This window comes from Urocitellus parryii, chromosome 13 (assembly GCF_045843805.1).
Source record: "Urocitellus parryii isolate mUroPar1 chromosome 13, mUroPar1.hap1, whole genome shotgun sequence".
NCBI lineage: Eukaryota > Metazoa > Chordata > Mammalia > Rodentia > Sciuridae > Urocitellus > Urocitellus parryii.
In genome coordinates this window covers 10843811-10860537 of record NC_135543.1, presented here as the reverse complement: position 1 = coordinate 10860537, position 16727 = coordinate 10843811, and the positions used below count along the sequence as shown (strand labels likewise).

Genomic DNA, 16727 nt, shown 5'->3' with positions numbered 1-16727 from the left:
ACTGCATAAGAATATTTTTAAAATCCCTGTCATAATTAAAATGGCAATGTCTTTAGCTTGAAGTGCAGTTAGAAAAAAAAAAAAGGAGGATATACATGGTGCGTGGAGTGCTGTTTAAACTGAACCAGTTTGTTAGAAACAGCATACAATCCACTGCACTTAAAAGGAATAAGATAAAGCTGTGTGCCCCCAAATTAATTTTCACCGGTAGAGAATTGACTTTTGATTTTTTTCCTTTTAGTTATTAATGGATACAATACCTTTATTTTATTTGTTTACTTTTATGTGGTGCCAAGGATCGAACCCAGTGCCTCATGCATGCTAAGCCAGTGCTCTGCCACTGAGCCACAACCCCAGCCCAACTTTTGATTTTTTAAAAGGCTATCTCTCTGATGAAGCTTGCTGCACTTTCAGTAAATATTTTCACACAAGACTTTGCGGTTTCTTGCAATTGAGGTTGCTTGAAAATTTTAGTTAGTTGAGAATCATTGAGCTATTACTAAAAATATCTAAAATAGAATTTTATTATATTTTAGTCCTAGATATATTGTATATGTGTTAGTGTCTATAGGCATACACATAGGATTGGGAGGTTTCTTCAAAATGTAGGCAAGTGTAGCTTAGCTTTCTGTTAAATTTGAGCATACTACTTAAGTGTTAGGCAATTAGAAAGCCCTCTTCTATTTTTAAGGATAAAACTTTAAATTTTGGCTTTTTTTTTCATTTCTACAAGTCTATGAAATGTAAGTTAAAGCAGAGCCTTATTGTGCTGAAAAGCAGTTTTGAAATAGGGGCTTCCATTTCTGTAGTAATGCAGTACAGTGAGCAGTCTCTTCAAATGCCAGCTCAGAATCATAATCACTTTATACTCATAACTTGGTGGGAACAAATAATCATGGCTTGTGCACTTTTTTGGCTCTGTCTTCACTATTTGGTCTGGATTTTGATATAACAGACTCTGAAGCCAGAGAAATTGTGTATCCTCAGGGGGGTATAGATAGAGTACACAGCCTGGCAGCCACTTGATTTCTAGGGTACAAATGGCTCATTCTTTACAACACTTGAAAAGGTGGTGTGAATCTTATTTCTAGACACTAGGTATCAGGATTGGTAACTCAAATTTCTGAACAAATGTTCCAAGAAAAAAATGAAGGGGAGGAATTGGGAATGGTGAGGAAGAATTAGATCATCAAGTTCAATTAAGGATGAAAGTATAAAAGCCATTTTTGGAGACTTTAAAAAACACACTTTACTGCATGTCAGGTTTGGATTCAGTTATGTGACAAATTAACGTGACTGTAGCCTGTCAAGGGTGATATAATGAATGTTAGCACTAGAAAGAATCCTTGAAATTGATTCCAGCCCAAACTTCTGCATTTTACATAGGGGGCACTTGAGGGATAATGAGGATGAGAATTTGCAAGATTTCATATAACAAGGTCAGGGCTATGATGGGATAAGATGCTAGGTCTCCTTATTCTCAATCACTGCTTTTGGATTAAACGACCAAGGAGATAAACCCTGAAAATACAAACATTGTTACTCAAATATAGACTTTTCTTTTTTGAGATTTGAAATGCATGTGATTTGAAGTTACACTTGTCAGTCTTCATGTCCATCTCTATTTTTCTAACTTTGTGGTTGAATTTTTCTCTGACTTCTCTTCCTTCCTTCCTTCCTTCCTTCCTTCCTTCCTTCCTTCCTTCCTTCCTTCCTTCCTTCCTTTCTTATTTATTTATTTATTGAGCAGTAGGTTTATTTAAGCTTCAGCAATCCCAGGACTCTAACACAGAAAACTCTCTGGAACTTGGGTCTGGAAATTCTTTGAGATTTATACTCAGTGTGTGATTATAACAGTTACTTTTTGTCCACATACTGAGGTTGGACAGAGTTTACACCAAGAAAATAAAGATAGTATCTTTCTTTACAGCAAGCTTTCTAGTTAGGTATATATGACAGCAGAATGCATATAAATTCATTGTACACAAATGGAGCACAACTTTTCATTTCTCTGGTTGTGCACAGTGTAGAGTTACACCATATGCACAGTTATACATGTATCTAGGGTAATGATGTCCATCTCATTCCACCATCTTTCCTGCCCCAATACTCCCTTACTCTGACCTCTCTCTAATTTATTTGCTCTTCAGTTCTCTAAATGAGATGATTTAAAAACAATAGAATGTGGGTTTCCTTTGTCTATAGTGAGTACAACTTGAATGTGGGACAAAATCACCAGATTCAAATTTCATGATGAAGTCATCAAATGTTCTGAATGCAAAAAATTATCATCAATATCTGACAAGATGTTCTGATATTCTAAAGCTTGAATAAAAAGCATGCCACAAGAGTAACAACAATACCAATTTATTTATGTATTTTTATCATAGTTAAATTTTTATTTGTTGACATGTACAATTATTTTTCCACGAGGCTAAAAGCGCCTTAAAGAAAAATTTTCTATGAATGACTGACACATAAAATTATTAACTTGGTAACTTTTTAAGAAATTAAGAGAAAGAATTTCAACTGCTTCAGATTAAAACAGGTTTCAGTGTTAAATATCACACATCTATTTGGAGAATATTACAGCTAGTTTCTTACTGTGCACAGAGAAGCCTCTTTGTGCCACTGAATTTACTAAATGAAGTTTGGGATTTTCCCCTATTTGGAGCTTAAGTTCCAGGTAATTGAAGTCTTGGAGCATTTCTTGAAGCTCTTTGCTCATCAGATGCTTTGGGATTAGTTAAACCAGCCTGGCTTCATAAACTCAGGCTTAATGAGGAGTTTGTAAGAATCACAGTTCGCTGGATGGAGTTCAAGCTCCTCCAGTGTGGTTTCTGTGGGTACCTTTACATTTAGCTTTCAAGCCTCTTGTCAGTTTTCTTCCCTCACCCACTGACTGCTAAACTATATTTGGCCTCTGGTTATTGCTTTTGTTTGTGATTTTGTTCAACAGTGAAGTATTTTCCTTATTTTGTCAGTGGTCAACATTACTAATATAAAATTATATTACTGAGAAAAACAGTGGCAGCTCTATGCAAAATATTGGTCTACATCATAATTTATAATGAGAGAATATAATGCACATGGTCATTCTTGAGATAATAATGGGCACCGAATGTGTTCCTCATTCCAACAAACATGAGAGAGAATGAATGAAAAACGAAAGACATTTCATAAGCTTAATGCTATGAGCTAGGCATTAACCTAAGTACTTTACAAGCAGTATCTAATTTAATTTTCATAAAATGTTACTAGGCAATGATTATTATTATACACAGTTTTTCAATGGGAAAAGTATAGCTCAGAGGAAATGTATACAAAGTTACAGGGTCAATGAGTGTCAGAGTCAGAACCCAAAACCAGGCAAGACTACCTTCTAAATGTTCTTGATTAGGGACTTTTTTTAATGTTTTCATATATGAAGGATCTGTGTATCTCTGGAAGATACTTACAGGTCTCCAGGTATCACAAGCCTGGACACTGCCAAATTAGAGGCAATAATATCTTTGATATATTTCACATAGGGATCCCTGGTTAATTCTGGGTACCTAATTTATAGTATCTTCCAATGACCTCTGACCTTGAGAAAACACTCTTAGAAATGTCCACGTAAAATCTGAGGTCATATTTTAACACCACCTAAATGCAACATGCATCACCTTGTGCATAAAATAGTCCTCATTCTTAGAACGTTTTTATTTCTCTTAACTTAAGCCCAAATGAACTCATTCTCTCACATTTAAAGAAGAAAAACTTTGTGATACTTGTTTATGGGAAATAAAATATTATTTCAGTTCAATTAATCATTACCCTGTCTTGAGACACAGGCAGAATGGACTCCTTTACACACATGCTTTAGAAATCTCTACTTAAGATCTTTTTGCAATGGCTCTATCTATGTATGGGCTTGTTCTTTGGGGTAGCTGAAAATAGAAATCTCAATAGAAATATCAAATCCTGAATAATCTCTCTACATTCCTGCTTCTTTTCCCTAGTTGGTTCCTATTTTTGTGTTTTTCTGAGTGGACTCTGTCTGCATTCCCTCTTCTCTCTGCCCCATCTCTGTAGTTAATCAGTCTTCGATTTTACTTTGTTAGTTTTTGAGTCAGTTCATTTCTTTCCTCTGATGATGCACCTGATTTTGTCTAGGTTCCATCTTTTCCCTCCTGAATTATAGTGACCTCCCCACCCTCGGTCAGATGCAGTCCATCAGAACTGAAGCCAAAGCTTCCTAAAAGCAAATGTGATTGTGACACATCCCAGCTTTAAGAGAATACTTCCATGACTCCTCATCATCTAAGTGCTGAAATCACAGACCCTTGAAAAGCAAACTGCTCCCTCTCAGCTCAAACTTATTTCTGTCCACTCCCAGTGTACTTTAGACAAACTGAATGTACATCCCGTTTTCTCAAACTCACTCTGCTTTCTTCCATGCCCCAGTCTGCTGTGCTCCTTCTGTTTCTCCTGCCTGTCTCCAGCATCCATACAGAATCCAGAGTGGGTTTTTTTTTTTTTTCCTTTGTATTCAAACTCACTTTCTTGGCTTCTGAGTTCAGGTTGGGTGCCTCTCTGGAGAGCCCCATTGCACTGGGGTTTGGCCGTCTTTGAGAATCCATCATAGCCAAGCGGCATCCATCAAGCCATGATTTAACTGCTTTATTGGCTTGTCACCTCTTCTGTCCTCTCCACTGGGCTCCTGCTTTTGAAGGCAAGGGTTGAGCATTATTTTATCATTACACATGGCATTTCATAAATTGCAGATCTGACATACACAAGGTATTCCACACATGCTTGCTGGATAAACCATAAGTGATTTGAAGGTACTCAGTAATGGGAAAGAACGTTTGATTTCATTTTCATCACTATTCATAGGTACGTTTCCAATGGATCTGGATTTTCTTTTTTTCCTAATATTCTACATATTTATGAAATTTTCCTGAGATTCAGTCTATCTCTTTAACATTTTTGGAAAATAGCAATTTTATAGGTTAAACGTATTTAAATTATATTTTCAGCTAATAGCCAGGGGAATGTATGTGTGCTTGAGAAAAAAAAATCAGAAACTTATAACTAAAAATAGTGGAAATATTTCAGTGGAGATATCAAGGATTCTCTCTTATTAGTTTAAAATGCTATAGTTGATATTTAATTTGCCTCAATCACTCATTTGAACTATTTTAGTTACACATTTTTATTTATTCTTTGTGAATGCAAGTTGTAGTATGGGTTCAAAAGTGCAAGTTAAAATGTTGGCCTCTTGTTCTTGAGATTCTGCATGAACCTCTGATTCTACAGTGTAGAGATGGACTACTCCTCCTTCAGAACTTGCTGCAGATGTCACTTCTGATGACATATTTTCCTTATAATAACCAATGCCATATCATTTCACTTTTTGGGGGGTGGGGTGGAGGTACCAGAGATTGAACTCAGGGACACTTGACCACTGAGCCACATCCTCAGCCATATTTTGTATTTTATTTACAGACAGAGTCACATTGAGTTGTTTAGCACCTCATGTTTGTTGAGGCTGGCTTTGAATTCTAGATCCTCGTGCCTCAGCCTCCTGAGCTACTGGAATTATAGGCATGCACCATCACACCTGGCTCATTTCACTTTTTAAAACAAACTGGTTTATTTCTTTGCCTGAAACACTTCCAAATCACCAAGTATGCTTAAATACAACCCCACTGTTTCTCATGGTCCACAAAGCAGGGCATGATCTACCACCTGTTTGCCACTCTGAGCATCAGACTCTCTGGTCATTCACTTGCTCAGTAAGAAGAGCTGCACAGCCTTTATTTCCATTATTTTCAAACAAAACATCCTTTTCCTGAAACTTTCTTCCTGCATCCTTTCATCCATAAGCCCCTGCATCACTGTGTTCTGGAGAGTAATGTCCTCACCACCTGATTAAATTAAGCAATCTTCACACTCACAGTTCTCTGTCCTAACACCTGTTTCTTTTGTGGTACTTATCACAGTTTGTAAATATATGTGTTTACGAATTAAAATGCACCTTGGGAGTAGTGATTCCCACCCGGCTTCCCCTTTCTCTCAATAGTATATTCTCCAAGCAGGAGCATAGGGCACTTAGGAGGCAAAATAGCTTTTAATGATCCCATGGGTATCACTTATCATAATTGTTATTTTACAGCCTCTGATTTATATGTTAAGACCCTCAAGAGAAGACCCAGTATCTCTATTATTCATTATTCTACTACCTAGTAGATAGAACAGAGTAATATCTGATTAAGTAGGGTCATTGCAGTTATATGTAAGTTGATAGTACAGTCTGTGTTTATTTCTGTGCACCCAATTACAAGGTCCAAATGAACAGAAACTATATTGTACAAGTTCGCATTATATGAATAATTATTTATTTAATAAAAAAATAGTACTTACCATATGTTTAAACACTATAAATACAACACACAATCAATGGAATATCAGGAATTTTAAGCTCTTAAGTGATAGGCAAGGGCCGTGGCTTAGAGAAGGGATTCCAGTCATATTTCATGGGCCACAATATGTAAGCGCTGGAGACTGGAATATGAAATGAGCAAGTGTTGAAAAGAAGGAGGAAATGAAGTTAAGGATGAATTGGCAATTTCTGTTTTGTTATTCCCTTGTTTGATAAAAGAATACAAGATATGAAGCAAATTAGAGGTAGCTTAATGAGTTTCAACCTAGAAGCTTTGAAAAATGTGAGAGCAATTTGGGCAGAAAATTTCATTAATTAAAGAGGTGATAGTAACAAATAATAAAAAAACACTAATCACAATATTTTAAAATTTATTACATTTTGTAAGTTCCTATATATTCACTATAAATAAAAATTGTGAGTAGTTGATTTTAAATATGGCTATCCAGAAAGATGGGAGTGAGACATCAGAGACATGGTAGGATCTTAGGTTTCATTGGGCTCATAGAGGAAGAAAGCAAGTATAGAATTTGAGGATATTCCTCCAATTCAACTGTGGTTGAGGAGGAGAGAATAAAACCTCTCTTTGTTTTTTCTTTTATACAGTGTGTAAGGAGCCCTCTTATATTCTATTGAATGAGTCTACGTTGGGTGACACCCTTTGGACTTGGTAAAATCGGAAAGGCAGGGGTCACCAGAATCTCCAGGAAAAAGCAAGGAAAACCCAAATTGTTCTGGCTTAAGAGCAGTCAGGATAGAAGAAAGTAGGGCTATGGAAGAAGCTAACATTGAAACTAATAAAAATGAATACAACTGAGTATAGAGGAAATACAATTATTGGTTTGAATATGTCAGGAAAATTGTCACCAGTCAGTAGTGTCTGTTTTTGTTGAGGATGCAGAGTATAAGTGGGGAGAACAGAGAAGATTTGAATTGATAAAGAAGAGAGTGGCAGTGTGTCCTTTCTTCCTCATGGTGGTTTCTGATCTGCTGCCAATAAAATTCACTTCATAAAGAGGTTAATCAAATTATTAAAATTTAATTAACGCCCAATGACAAAAGTATGACAGATTTTTAGTAAGTTGTATATAAATTAACAGAATCAAAGGAGAATGGAGAATTAAAAAAGAATAGAGGCTAGGCATGATGGCACACGCCTGTAATTCCAGCAGCCTGGGAGGTGGAGGCAGGAGGGTCTTAAGTTCAAAGCCAGCCTCAGCAATTTAGCAAGGCACTAAGCAACTCAGTGAGGCCCTGTCTCTAATAAAATACAAAATAGGGCTGGGGATGTGGCTCAGTGGTGGAGTGCCCCTGAGTTCAATTCCTGGTACCCAAAAAAGAAAAAGAATAGAAAGTTATTGAAAGGCTAAACTCTCCTTGCACATTGATGTGGGTGTTTCTTTTTTACAATAAATTATTGAACTTGTTCACAAACTATGCAGATTTTTCATTTAAATTAGGTTAATTTTTCAAGTATATGTTTTAGGTGAAGCAATAACTACAGTGATAATAGTCATTTTCTTGAATTTTTAAAATTTTCAATTGGCAACAAAAATTTAGAGAATACCTTAGGACCATAAGCAATTCATATTTTTCCAGAATTTCTGAATCATTTTGTTTAGATTAGCCATCTAAATTAAATTTATTGTGAGTCATCAATATGAACAACATGTCTAATTTTAAATTTTCAAATAAGTTCTTTAGTAAAAGTAAAAGAAAACAGTTGAAATAAATGCTGTCAATATATATTTTTAAAAATTTATTTATTTACTTTAATTAGGTATATGTGACAGCAGAATGCATTTTGATTCATTGTACACAATTGCAGCACAACTTTACTTTTCTATTAGCATCACACCATATGTGCAGTCATACATGTACCTAGGGTAATGATGTCCATCTCATTCCACCATCATTCCCCGCCCCATGCACTCTCCCTACCCTCCCTCCCTTTTGCCCAATCAAAATTCCTCCATTTGTCCCATGCCTCCCTGCTCCCTATTATGAGTCAACATCCACTTATCAGAGAGAACATTCAGCCTTTGGTGTTTTTTTAAATATAGTATCTCCCAACTACTTTCACTTAACATAAATCCATGAAAATTATCAATATTTTACTTTGTAAAAAACTCAAGTCTTCAACCTGCATGTATATTTTATACCTAGTAAACATCTCACATCAGAACAGTCACACCTCAAGTGCTGACTAGCCACATGTTATTGGTGACTACCATGTCCACCAGTGATCATTTAGATAACTATTTTATGGCTAATAAGAAAGTATGATTGTTACTGAGACCAAAGGGAAAAAAGTACATATAGTTCCAGTGCCATTCCTTCCATGAGACTTTTTCTGAGCATCCTGGACAGAAATAAACACTTTCTTATACATATCATTCTAGTGTATTTTAAATTGCCATATAAATTAAAGGATTAATTTTTTAAGATTACTATTTATTTATTTATTTATTTATTTATTCCAGGGATTGAACTCAGGGGTACTTAACCTCAGACCTTTTTTTTTTATTTTATATTTTGAGTCAGGGTTATTTAAGGTCTTGCTATGCTGCTGAGGCTGTCTTTGAACTTGGGATCCTCCTTCCTCAGCCTCCTGAGATGCTGTTATTATAGGCATGCATTACCACACCTGGGTTAAAATATATTTTTTAGCACATAAAATATTCAACTTAATGTCAGGAGCCTTCTGTATATCTGTAAAAACAGTGCCTTGTTTGTGTTTTATTTATTTATTTATTCATTTACTATAAGATCATATTTTCTTGTTTTCAAATAATTATCACAGTTCTAAAGTTTATTCTTATTATTTGATTACTGTTTAACCAATTGAACTGTAAAGGTCACTAGGAGATGTATTACATCTGATTTTGCATGCAACATTATGTCATTATTTTTAGTGATTATTATAAGTGGTTTAATTCAGTTCATTTAAATGGAAGTATCAATTCATGAACATCCAACACAATATGTTTCACATGGCTAGATTTAAGCTAGACTTAAATCTTTTCTTCTGTCTCCACTCAGAAATGTGGTCCATAACATAAAAAAAAAAAGATTACTGATAAAACAAAACTCTTAACATGTATAATCTTGTGCTTACATAGGCAGAAAATATTCTTCTTAATACAGGGATTATCTCCATAGTCCCTGAAAAGCAGTTAATACTTGTTCTTTATAAAAGTTAAATTTTATTTTTATATGTGCTCAAGTAGTTAGAAATTAATATTCTCCAAAGTCATTGACATGTTTAATTATCTAACCTTCCCAAACAGTTCACATTTGTTCTTAGCTTCCAGTCAGATGGGGAATAAGGAAAATGTTGTAAAGTCTTAACATCTTGGGGCATCCTGCACAATGGCTGATGCCCCCATGGCTGATCTTGGGCTTCTCTCCAGCTACAGTTGAGTGGCAGTGGGCAAGTTTATTCGTATAGACAAGACGTGAATAATGGATGAATACATATGATGACAAGAGTCACTGTAACAATATTAAAGGACAGAGAATTTTGGAATTTCTGCCTGTTTGGATCTACATTTAAAGAGCGTCCCTTGTCCCAGGACTCTTATCCTCTCTGTGCACTGCCTCGGGCTTAGGCTCAGCCACTCTTTCACCCTTTAGCTACCACATTCACCCACAGTTTTGCTGTCTGGTTGTGCAGCACGGTTCTCATTCTCACCTGCCTCCCCTCTCCACTCAGCTCTGCCTCTGCTGACACTCCCCTCTCGCTCCCCTGCTTCACCCTGGTTTCTCACCAGAGATTCTCACGGAGTCTTACTTTCTTTCTATTGTAATTACATTTATTCTGAGGGGACCATGTGAAAAGTTTCAGAAACTACAGTGGCATATAAATCTCAAACAATAATTTTGCTCCTGCATCCGTGTTAACACTTACTGACCTGTTTTTCTTTGAGTGACAATTTCCATTTGTGCTCTGGTTGTGGTCATTGGGGGCTTTGTCTGTCAATTATCATCTAAGAAATTACTAACACTTTCTATAGTGTTATAGGAATTACAGACCAACATGACTACAGACAGGTTGTTTCCTGTGTCTAAGAAAACAAGCAAGTGGGAAAATACCCCAGGGAATTGTAGCAAGGACAAATGGCATGTCCTGCATGCCCACCTTCCTTTCCCACCTCACCAGCTTTTCTGTCTCCCACTGGCCTTTAGTACACATGCCTACCCACAGGATTGTCACACCTCCTACTTTGCCTATTATCTAAGCTTGTTCTTTGTTTTTCCTTCAATGAAAACACAGTATTTCCACCTGCCATTTTCCTGGACGTTTAAATTAATGCTCCTGACAGGCCAGATGATGAGAATGAGAACTGTCGTGTTGCACACTTGGAAAGTACTTGGAACTCTGCTTCCTCTGCTAATATTATTTCAAAGTCGTCTTCTCTCCCTCATCCACCCCATAAAAATTGAAGTTAGCCATGACAGATTGCTAAGATCAGTTAGTCTTAGTTCCTTGCCCCAGCTGACATGTGCAAAGCTCAGCTTTTACCCAAGGCCTGCATGACACCAAGGCCAAAGCTCCTTGTGCTCCAGGATTCTGCTACAGACCTTGAGAACCACAGGGCCCTGGAGTGGTAGAAATGCTAATTCTCAGTAGACAAAAAGGGCCAATGCACACAGTAGGAATGTAGGTGAGAGCATCTTTTGGGAACAGTAAGATAATCAAGTAGTAGCTTTTGAACTGTATATCTACCCTTTTGTGAAGCAGAGGCTTCAAATGTGGTGAATAGAGCCCAGAAGAGAACAAACACACGTGTCATAAGAGGCGGGCATTAAAGCTCAAGCTCGGAAATGCTTTTCAATTGCTGAATTGTATGCTGCTGTCTACAAAGTGCAAAATTTATGAACAGTAGTCCAAGGTCAAATGGGAAAGGAAAGGAAAGTGGTACCTGAAAAAATGGTGGTTGTTTACAAGTATTTCCAAAGAACTCCAATAAAAACTTCATCAGTCACATTGCTGTTGCTGGAAAAGCAAGTAGCAAATAAACACTTAGGAAAATACGTGATTTTAGTTGATGTGAATGATTTTATTGAAAATTTAGAAAGTACTTAGCTTTTTCACTTGTGCATGTAGACTGTACTAGAGGATGAGGTGGGGGCTAAAGTGTGCTTCCTACCTGGTTACAGTATATAGCTTTACTGGATTGCATGCATGTCTTTCTTGGTTTTATATTTTTATTTTCAAATGCATTTTTAATGCTAAAGTGTAAATTTTATAAACTACTTTAAGCACAAATGTTCCAAGCACCCTTTTTATTAGTTTTTATATTTAGTACACTTGGGATTTGAACCCAGAGCCTTGCACATGCGAGAGGCAAATTCTATGCCATTGAGCCACACCCCTAGATCTTCAAGCCCCCTTTTAAAAATGTACTCCAAATAATAATCTACTTAGTGCAGATTTTGGGCTTTCTAGACCTTGCAAATAATACTTAGACTGATGCAACAAAAATTGTTATAAAATATCTTATTTTTAGATAATAAGATATAATTCAATACTGTTTTAAAGTAATTTTTGAATTCAAAAGTTCAAGGACATGTTTTTACACCTAATTCTAAATTAATTCAAAGAGGCATAAAACCTAACATATTCTTAGTTCAGGAAGTATTTAATCAATTGTAGCCAGAGAATGCTTTACATGATTATTTTATGCCCATGAAAAATATGGTCCATATTCAGTTTGTTTAAGGTAAAAGAACATCCAGTGGAGTTATTTTCTTTGCTTTCCAGCACAACCACATGCTTCATGATTTAATATAATATGAATTTTTACACAAGAACAAAACTGTTCAACATCGAAGGGACAATTTATTTCCTAAACCCATGTTTGGCTGATGCTGAAAATCTACAACCTCTATTCTGTCTCTAGGTATAATGCACAAAGTAAGTCCAACTTCAGAATTTCATACATGAAAGTGGAATTCAATTTATTATAGGGAAGCTTTTAATCTTTGTATATGGCCTGACATGCTGGATTTTGTTTAATAGCTGAATTTTATAGACAAGGACTAGGCATGTCTTCAAAGAACCTGACCAAATACTATAATCCATTTCCTCCTGAAATTACAGTTGTTAAATTAGACACAAAACATTTATGAATGTCACTGTGCCTTTCCAGCAATTAACAAGTTCAGAAAAAAAAATCCCTTCATGTTGCATGGCTTTGAAATTATTGTATTTATCCTGAGCTGGCCCTTCAATTTGTTCTATCAAACACTTTAGAGGCCGGAGCAAGACATCAATCCTGAACAGGTGTGCAAAAGGGCTTCTTGATGTCTGAAAGTGTTCTATTTTAAAGCCATTTTAGCAATTTTAGCACATCAGCCACTGTGAATTCCCAGGTAAGTAAGAGGCCAATTCATTTCCCCGGGAAGGCAAGCAATCTGTGTCACCATCACGGCCCGATGTCACCCTGATGAGGGACAGTCGTGCAGTTGGCTGAAATTCTCACTTTGCTGTCTCCTCCTTGCAGTGCTGATCCTTCTTATCGTAACCATGAGAAGGAGGAAAAAAGAGCCCCTGATTTTTGACGAAGAGAGAGATATTAGAGAAAACATCGTCAGGTACGATGACGAGGGCGGGGGAGAGGAAGACACAGAGGCTTTTGACATGGCTGCACTGAGGAACCTCAACGTCATCCGTGACACCAAGACCCGTAGGGATGTAACTCCAGAAATCCAGTTCTTGAGTCGACCGACTTTTAAGAGCATCCCAGATAACGTTATTTTTCGGGAATTTATTTGGGAGAGACTGAAAGAAGCTGATGTTGACCCGGGGGCTCCCCCCTATGATTCTCTGCAGACCTATGCCTTCGAAGGGAATGGCTCAGTCGCTGAGTCACTCAGCTCTTTGGATTCCATCAGCTCAAACTCTGATCAGAATTATGACTACCTAAGTGACTGGGGACCTCGCTTTAAACGCCTGGCGGACATGTATGGAACTGGCCAAGAGAGTTTGTACTCATAGCCTTGGAACCTTTACTTGAAATGTACTGAAGAAAAAGAACAAAACCACTACATTCAGAAAGCAAGAACTCCACTAGCTGGAGAAAAAACTGGTTGTAAATATTTCTCCATTTTTAATTGCTTAGATTTCCGCCTTGGTGAAGCATATCTTCCTTAGACTTATCCAAGGGACTGCACTGACCACAGACTCCGAGCATTTGAAGGTTTTCTTTTCTTTTCTTTTTTTTTTTTTTTTTTTTTGATAAAAAGAAATGCTCAGTGGTTTGTGAAATAGATAGCAACTCTCATATACCTGCAGAGGCACCTAACCTCTATGAGTAAGTGGTGGCCCGTGTTGTCAGTGAGCCAGCAATGTCCTGCGTGTACCTTCATGGTACTGCCAGTGAGAGGAGTAGATGGTGACATGCCATTGAGAAATCCTGGAAATCCTTGCTTATCAAAACCTGGGACAAATTTAATTCACAGCGATGATTTCTAGCTTGCTATAAGATAGAATTCAAGAGAATTTTATTGCTGTTGGTTAGCAAAAAAATATTTTATTTAGCAATATACAAATTCTCAGAATATCCTTATCAAATGAAAACCCTCAAATAATAGCCACTAAAATTTGACATAAGGCAACATAAACCATGGTTGAGTCAATAAATTGTGAAGTGTTTCAGATAAGAATAAGGTAGATAATTCTTCAAGTTTGCAATTGTTTTGAGATGCTTATGTAGGTATGATTTTTAAAAAAGTTGCTGTCTATTCGTTGATTTTTATTATCTCTTCTGATTTGTACAGGAGAATACCTTTTGTTTTTTATTTGACACATGGTGTTATGTTTATTTTGGAGCACCAATCTCCACTAAATTCAGGTTCATCTTTACTGCCTCGTAGTATTAAACTCATCAGAACATACTGGTTTTTCTCCAGTCTGAGCTACAAGAGATGAAGCATAGAAATGGAGAATTAATAGTATAGCAATTGAGCCCTGTTCCAGTTCACATCTCAAAGAGGAGCACAGCAAAAGTTCATACAAATTGTTCTTCTGAGCCATTAGAATGTACAAAACAAAACAACAAAACAACATATTGTATTTTAGACAGACTTCAGAGAGAATGAAGATTTTCTTTGATGCAAGATGTATTTTCTAAGGTCATGAGTTCTATATGCTCCAAAGACTTTCAAGAATCAGTTTCTCAACCTGTGTTGCTGTAACATTTTGAGTAAAAGACTGAATTTTTAAATATATTTTAAACAATATAGTGCTATCAATTTCAAGTCCATCTTTAAATTATGATGCATATGTGTCCCTTAAGAACTAAATGATATATCATTTCTCTGGCGGTTTAGATGTGCCAAAGTGAAGAGGGCAATTGCAAGTAACCACAAGTGTTTAAGTTTGAGATAAATGTCTCAAAATAAGAAGAATTTTTTAACCAAAATAATATTTCTACTTATTTTTCCTAGATTAATACTAGTTTAATGTGCATATAACCAAGTGAGAATGGATTTATTTATTTTTTCTTACCTTCTCATTTGAAAAATAATCCATTGTCCACTTCCTAATAAATCTACAGGTAGTGAACACTGTGTAGGAAATTGTGTTCTAAAAGTGCTTCTTTCTAAAAAGCAGACACTGGAACCCTGAATATTACTATGTTGATTACACAAAAAGAAACTATGTAGGATTCTGTAAACTTGCAGTCCACATTTAGAAATGACGTTTGTGAAAGTGGCCTTCAGCTTCATAAAAATAAATTATTCAATAAATTTGATTATATGTAAACAGTCCTTTAATTTGAGTAAAAGTTTTTAGATATTGTTTATTCACTAGATAGATAAGCTTCTTGCTGTATTAATATGCCTATATATATAAAACAGATCCATAACAGAGTTAAAGACACTGCTGATAACCTTTATTTACATGTGTGAAGTTTTCAAATAAAAAAAATGGTACATTTATCCAATCCAATAAAATCAGAGTGTAGTCCAGGAATTATACATATGTTAAATCAGCAAAGTGATGAGAAAATAGTTTTGTAACAATCCCCTTGTTGTTTGCAAGAAGAAAAAAATAGTTTATTGTACATTTGGATTATGATGTCAAAACTGCTGCTTGTTCCACTTCTCACTAAATGAAGGTTTGTATACATTTTAGAAGAGGAATATAACATCATGCACTTTGCCTTCTCTCCTTTTAAAATATACATATTTTACCTTTTTTTTTGCATTTACCAGTTACAGATTGGGAAAAGTTCAAATGGAAATGATGGTTGAAAACTATTACATATATGCAAGTATTTTATATATGTGTGTATATATATACATATATATAATATATATATATTATATATAATATATATAATATATACAGTATTGAAGTTAGTTTAATATTATTTTTAGGAATTGCTCTTGAGGTAGCTGAAAGAAAAGTCCTTCATATAGGTAAATTTATATGAAGAACTCTAAGGTTAATTGGAGTGGTGTGGTGCATTTGTTTAGCTTTCTTTTTTCTTCTGAAATATAATACTACATATGATTATCTAACATAATATTTGAAAGAGAAGCTTTGTGTTAAAAAGAAAGACTGGATCACTTGATTGATGACATCAATCATAAAAGTAATTAAGAGATTTTCCAATAATCTTTTCAGTAAACTCCATTATTTAGTCATTTAAATTCAGCATTGTACTGGAAATAGTGAGAATCAACTCCCAAGACAGAATTATGTGCATCTCTCTCCAAGTCCACTTCCAGTGGTATTATTTTGGTAGGCTGATGTCAGCCATGGTGGGAATGTTTAGACAACTGTGTCAGGGAGCAAGCCATTTCTCTTTTTCTGGATCTCCAGTTGTTAAATATTTACCAAGCTGCTTATTAAATTATTTCATATAAAGAAACATCATGAATATAGATACAGTGTGAATGAACAGAACATGAAATCATGACATGAAAAGAATTTATGCTACAACCTATTACTAAATATAGATGCAAGAAGTGATTTCCTCATATCAAAACCTTGGGAAGCAATGGCTTAATAACATCAAATTCAGACAATAGTGCAGGGAGTAAAAAAAATAATAATAATGTTTTCCAATTAGCCATACAATGGCACCAAAAAAAAAAAAGAAGAAGAAGAAATTCATAGTGTGCAATGTAATATGTAATGTGCATTTTGAACAATTTAACTTCCTTAAAAATTAATCACATTATATTTTTTAATGTCCATTTCAATAAAATACACCAAGGTGCCTATTCTAAATTATTTTTTTTCCATAATTTTAAAGTATGGAAATTAAATCTTTTTAAGAAA

The 16727-nt window shown here is 35.5% G+C and overlaps 1 protein-coding gene across 1 annotated transcript in view; it reads left to right on the top strand.

Annotated features, from left to right (window-relative positions):
- Nucleotides 1-13430, top strand: part of Cdh7 (cadherin 7) — a 107584-nt gene extending 94154 nt beyond the window's left edge. The window contains exon 11 of the mRNA XM_026407485.2: nucleotides 12937-13430. Within this exon, the coding sequence (XP_026263270.1) occupies nucleotides 12937-13430 (494 nt within the window). The remainder of the gene's footprint in view (nucleotides 1-12936) is intronic.
- The last annotated feature ends 3297 nt before the right edge of the window (nucleotides 13431-16727 follow it).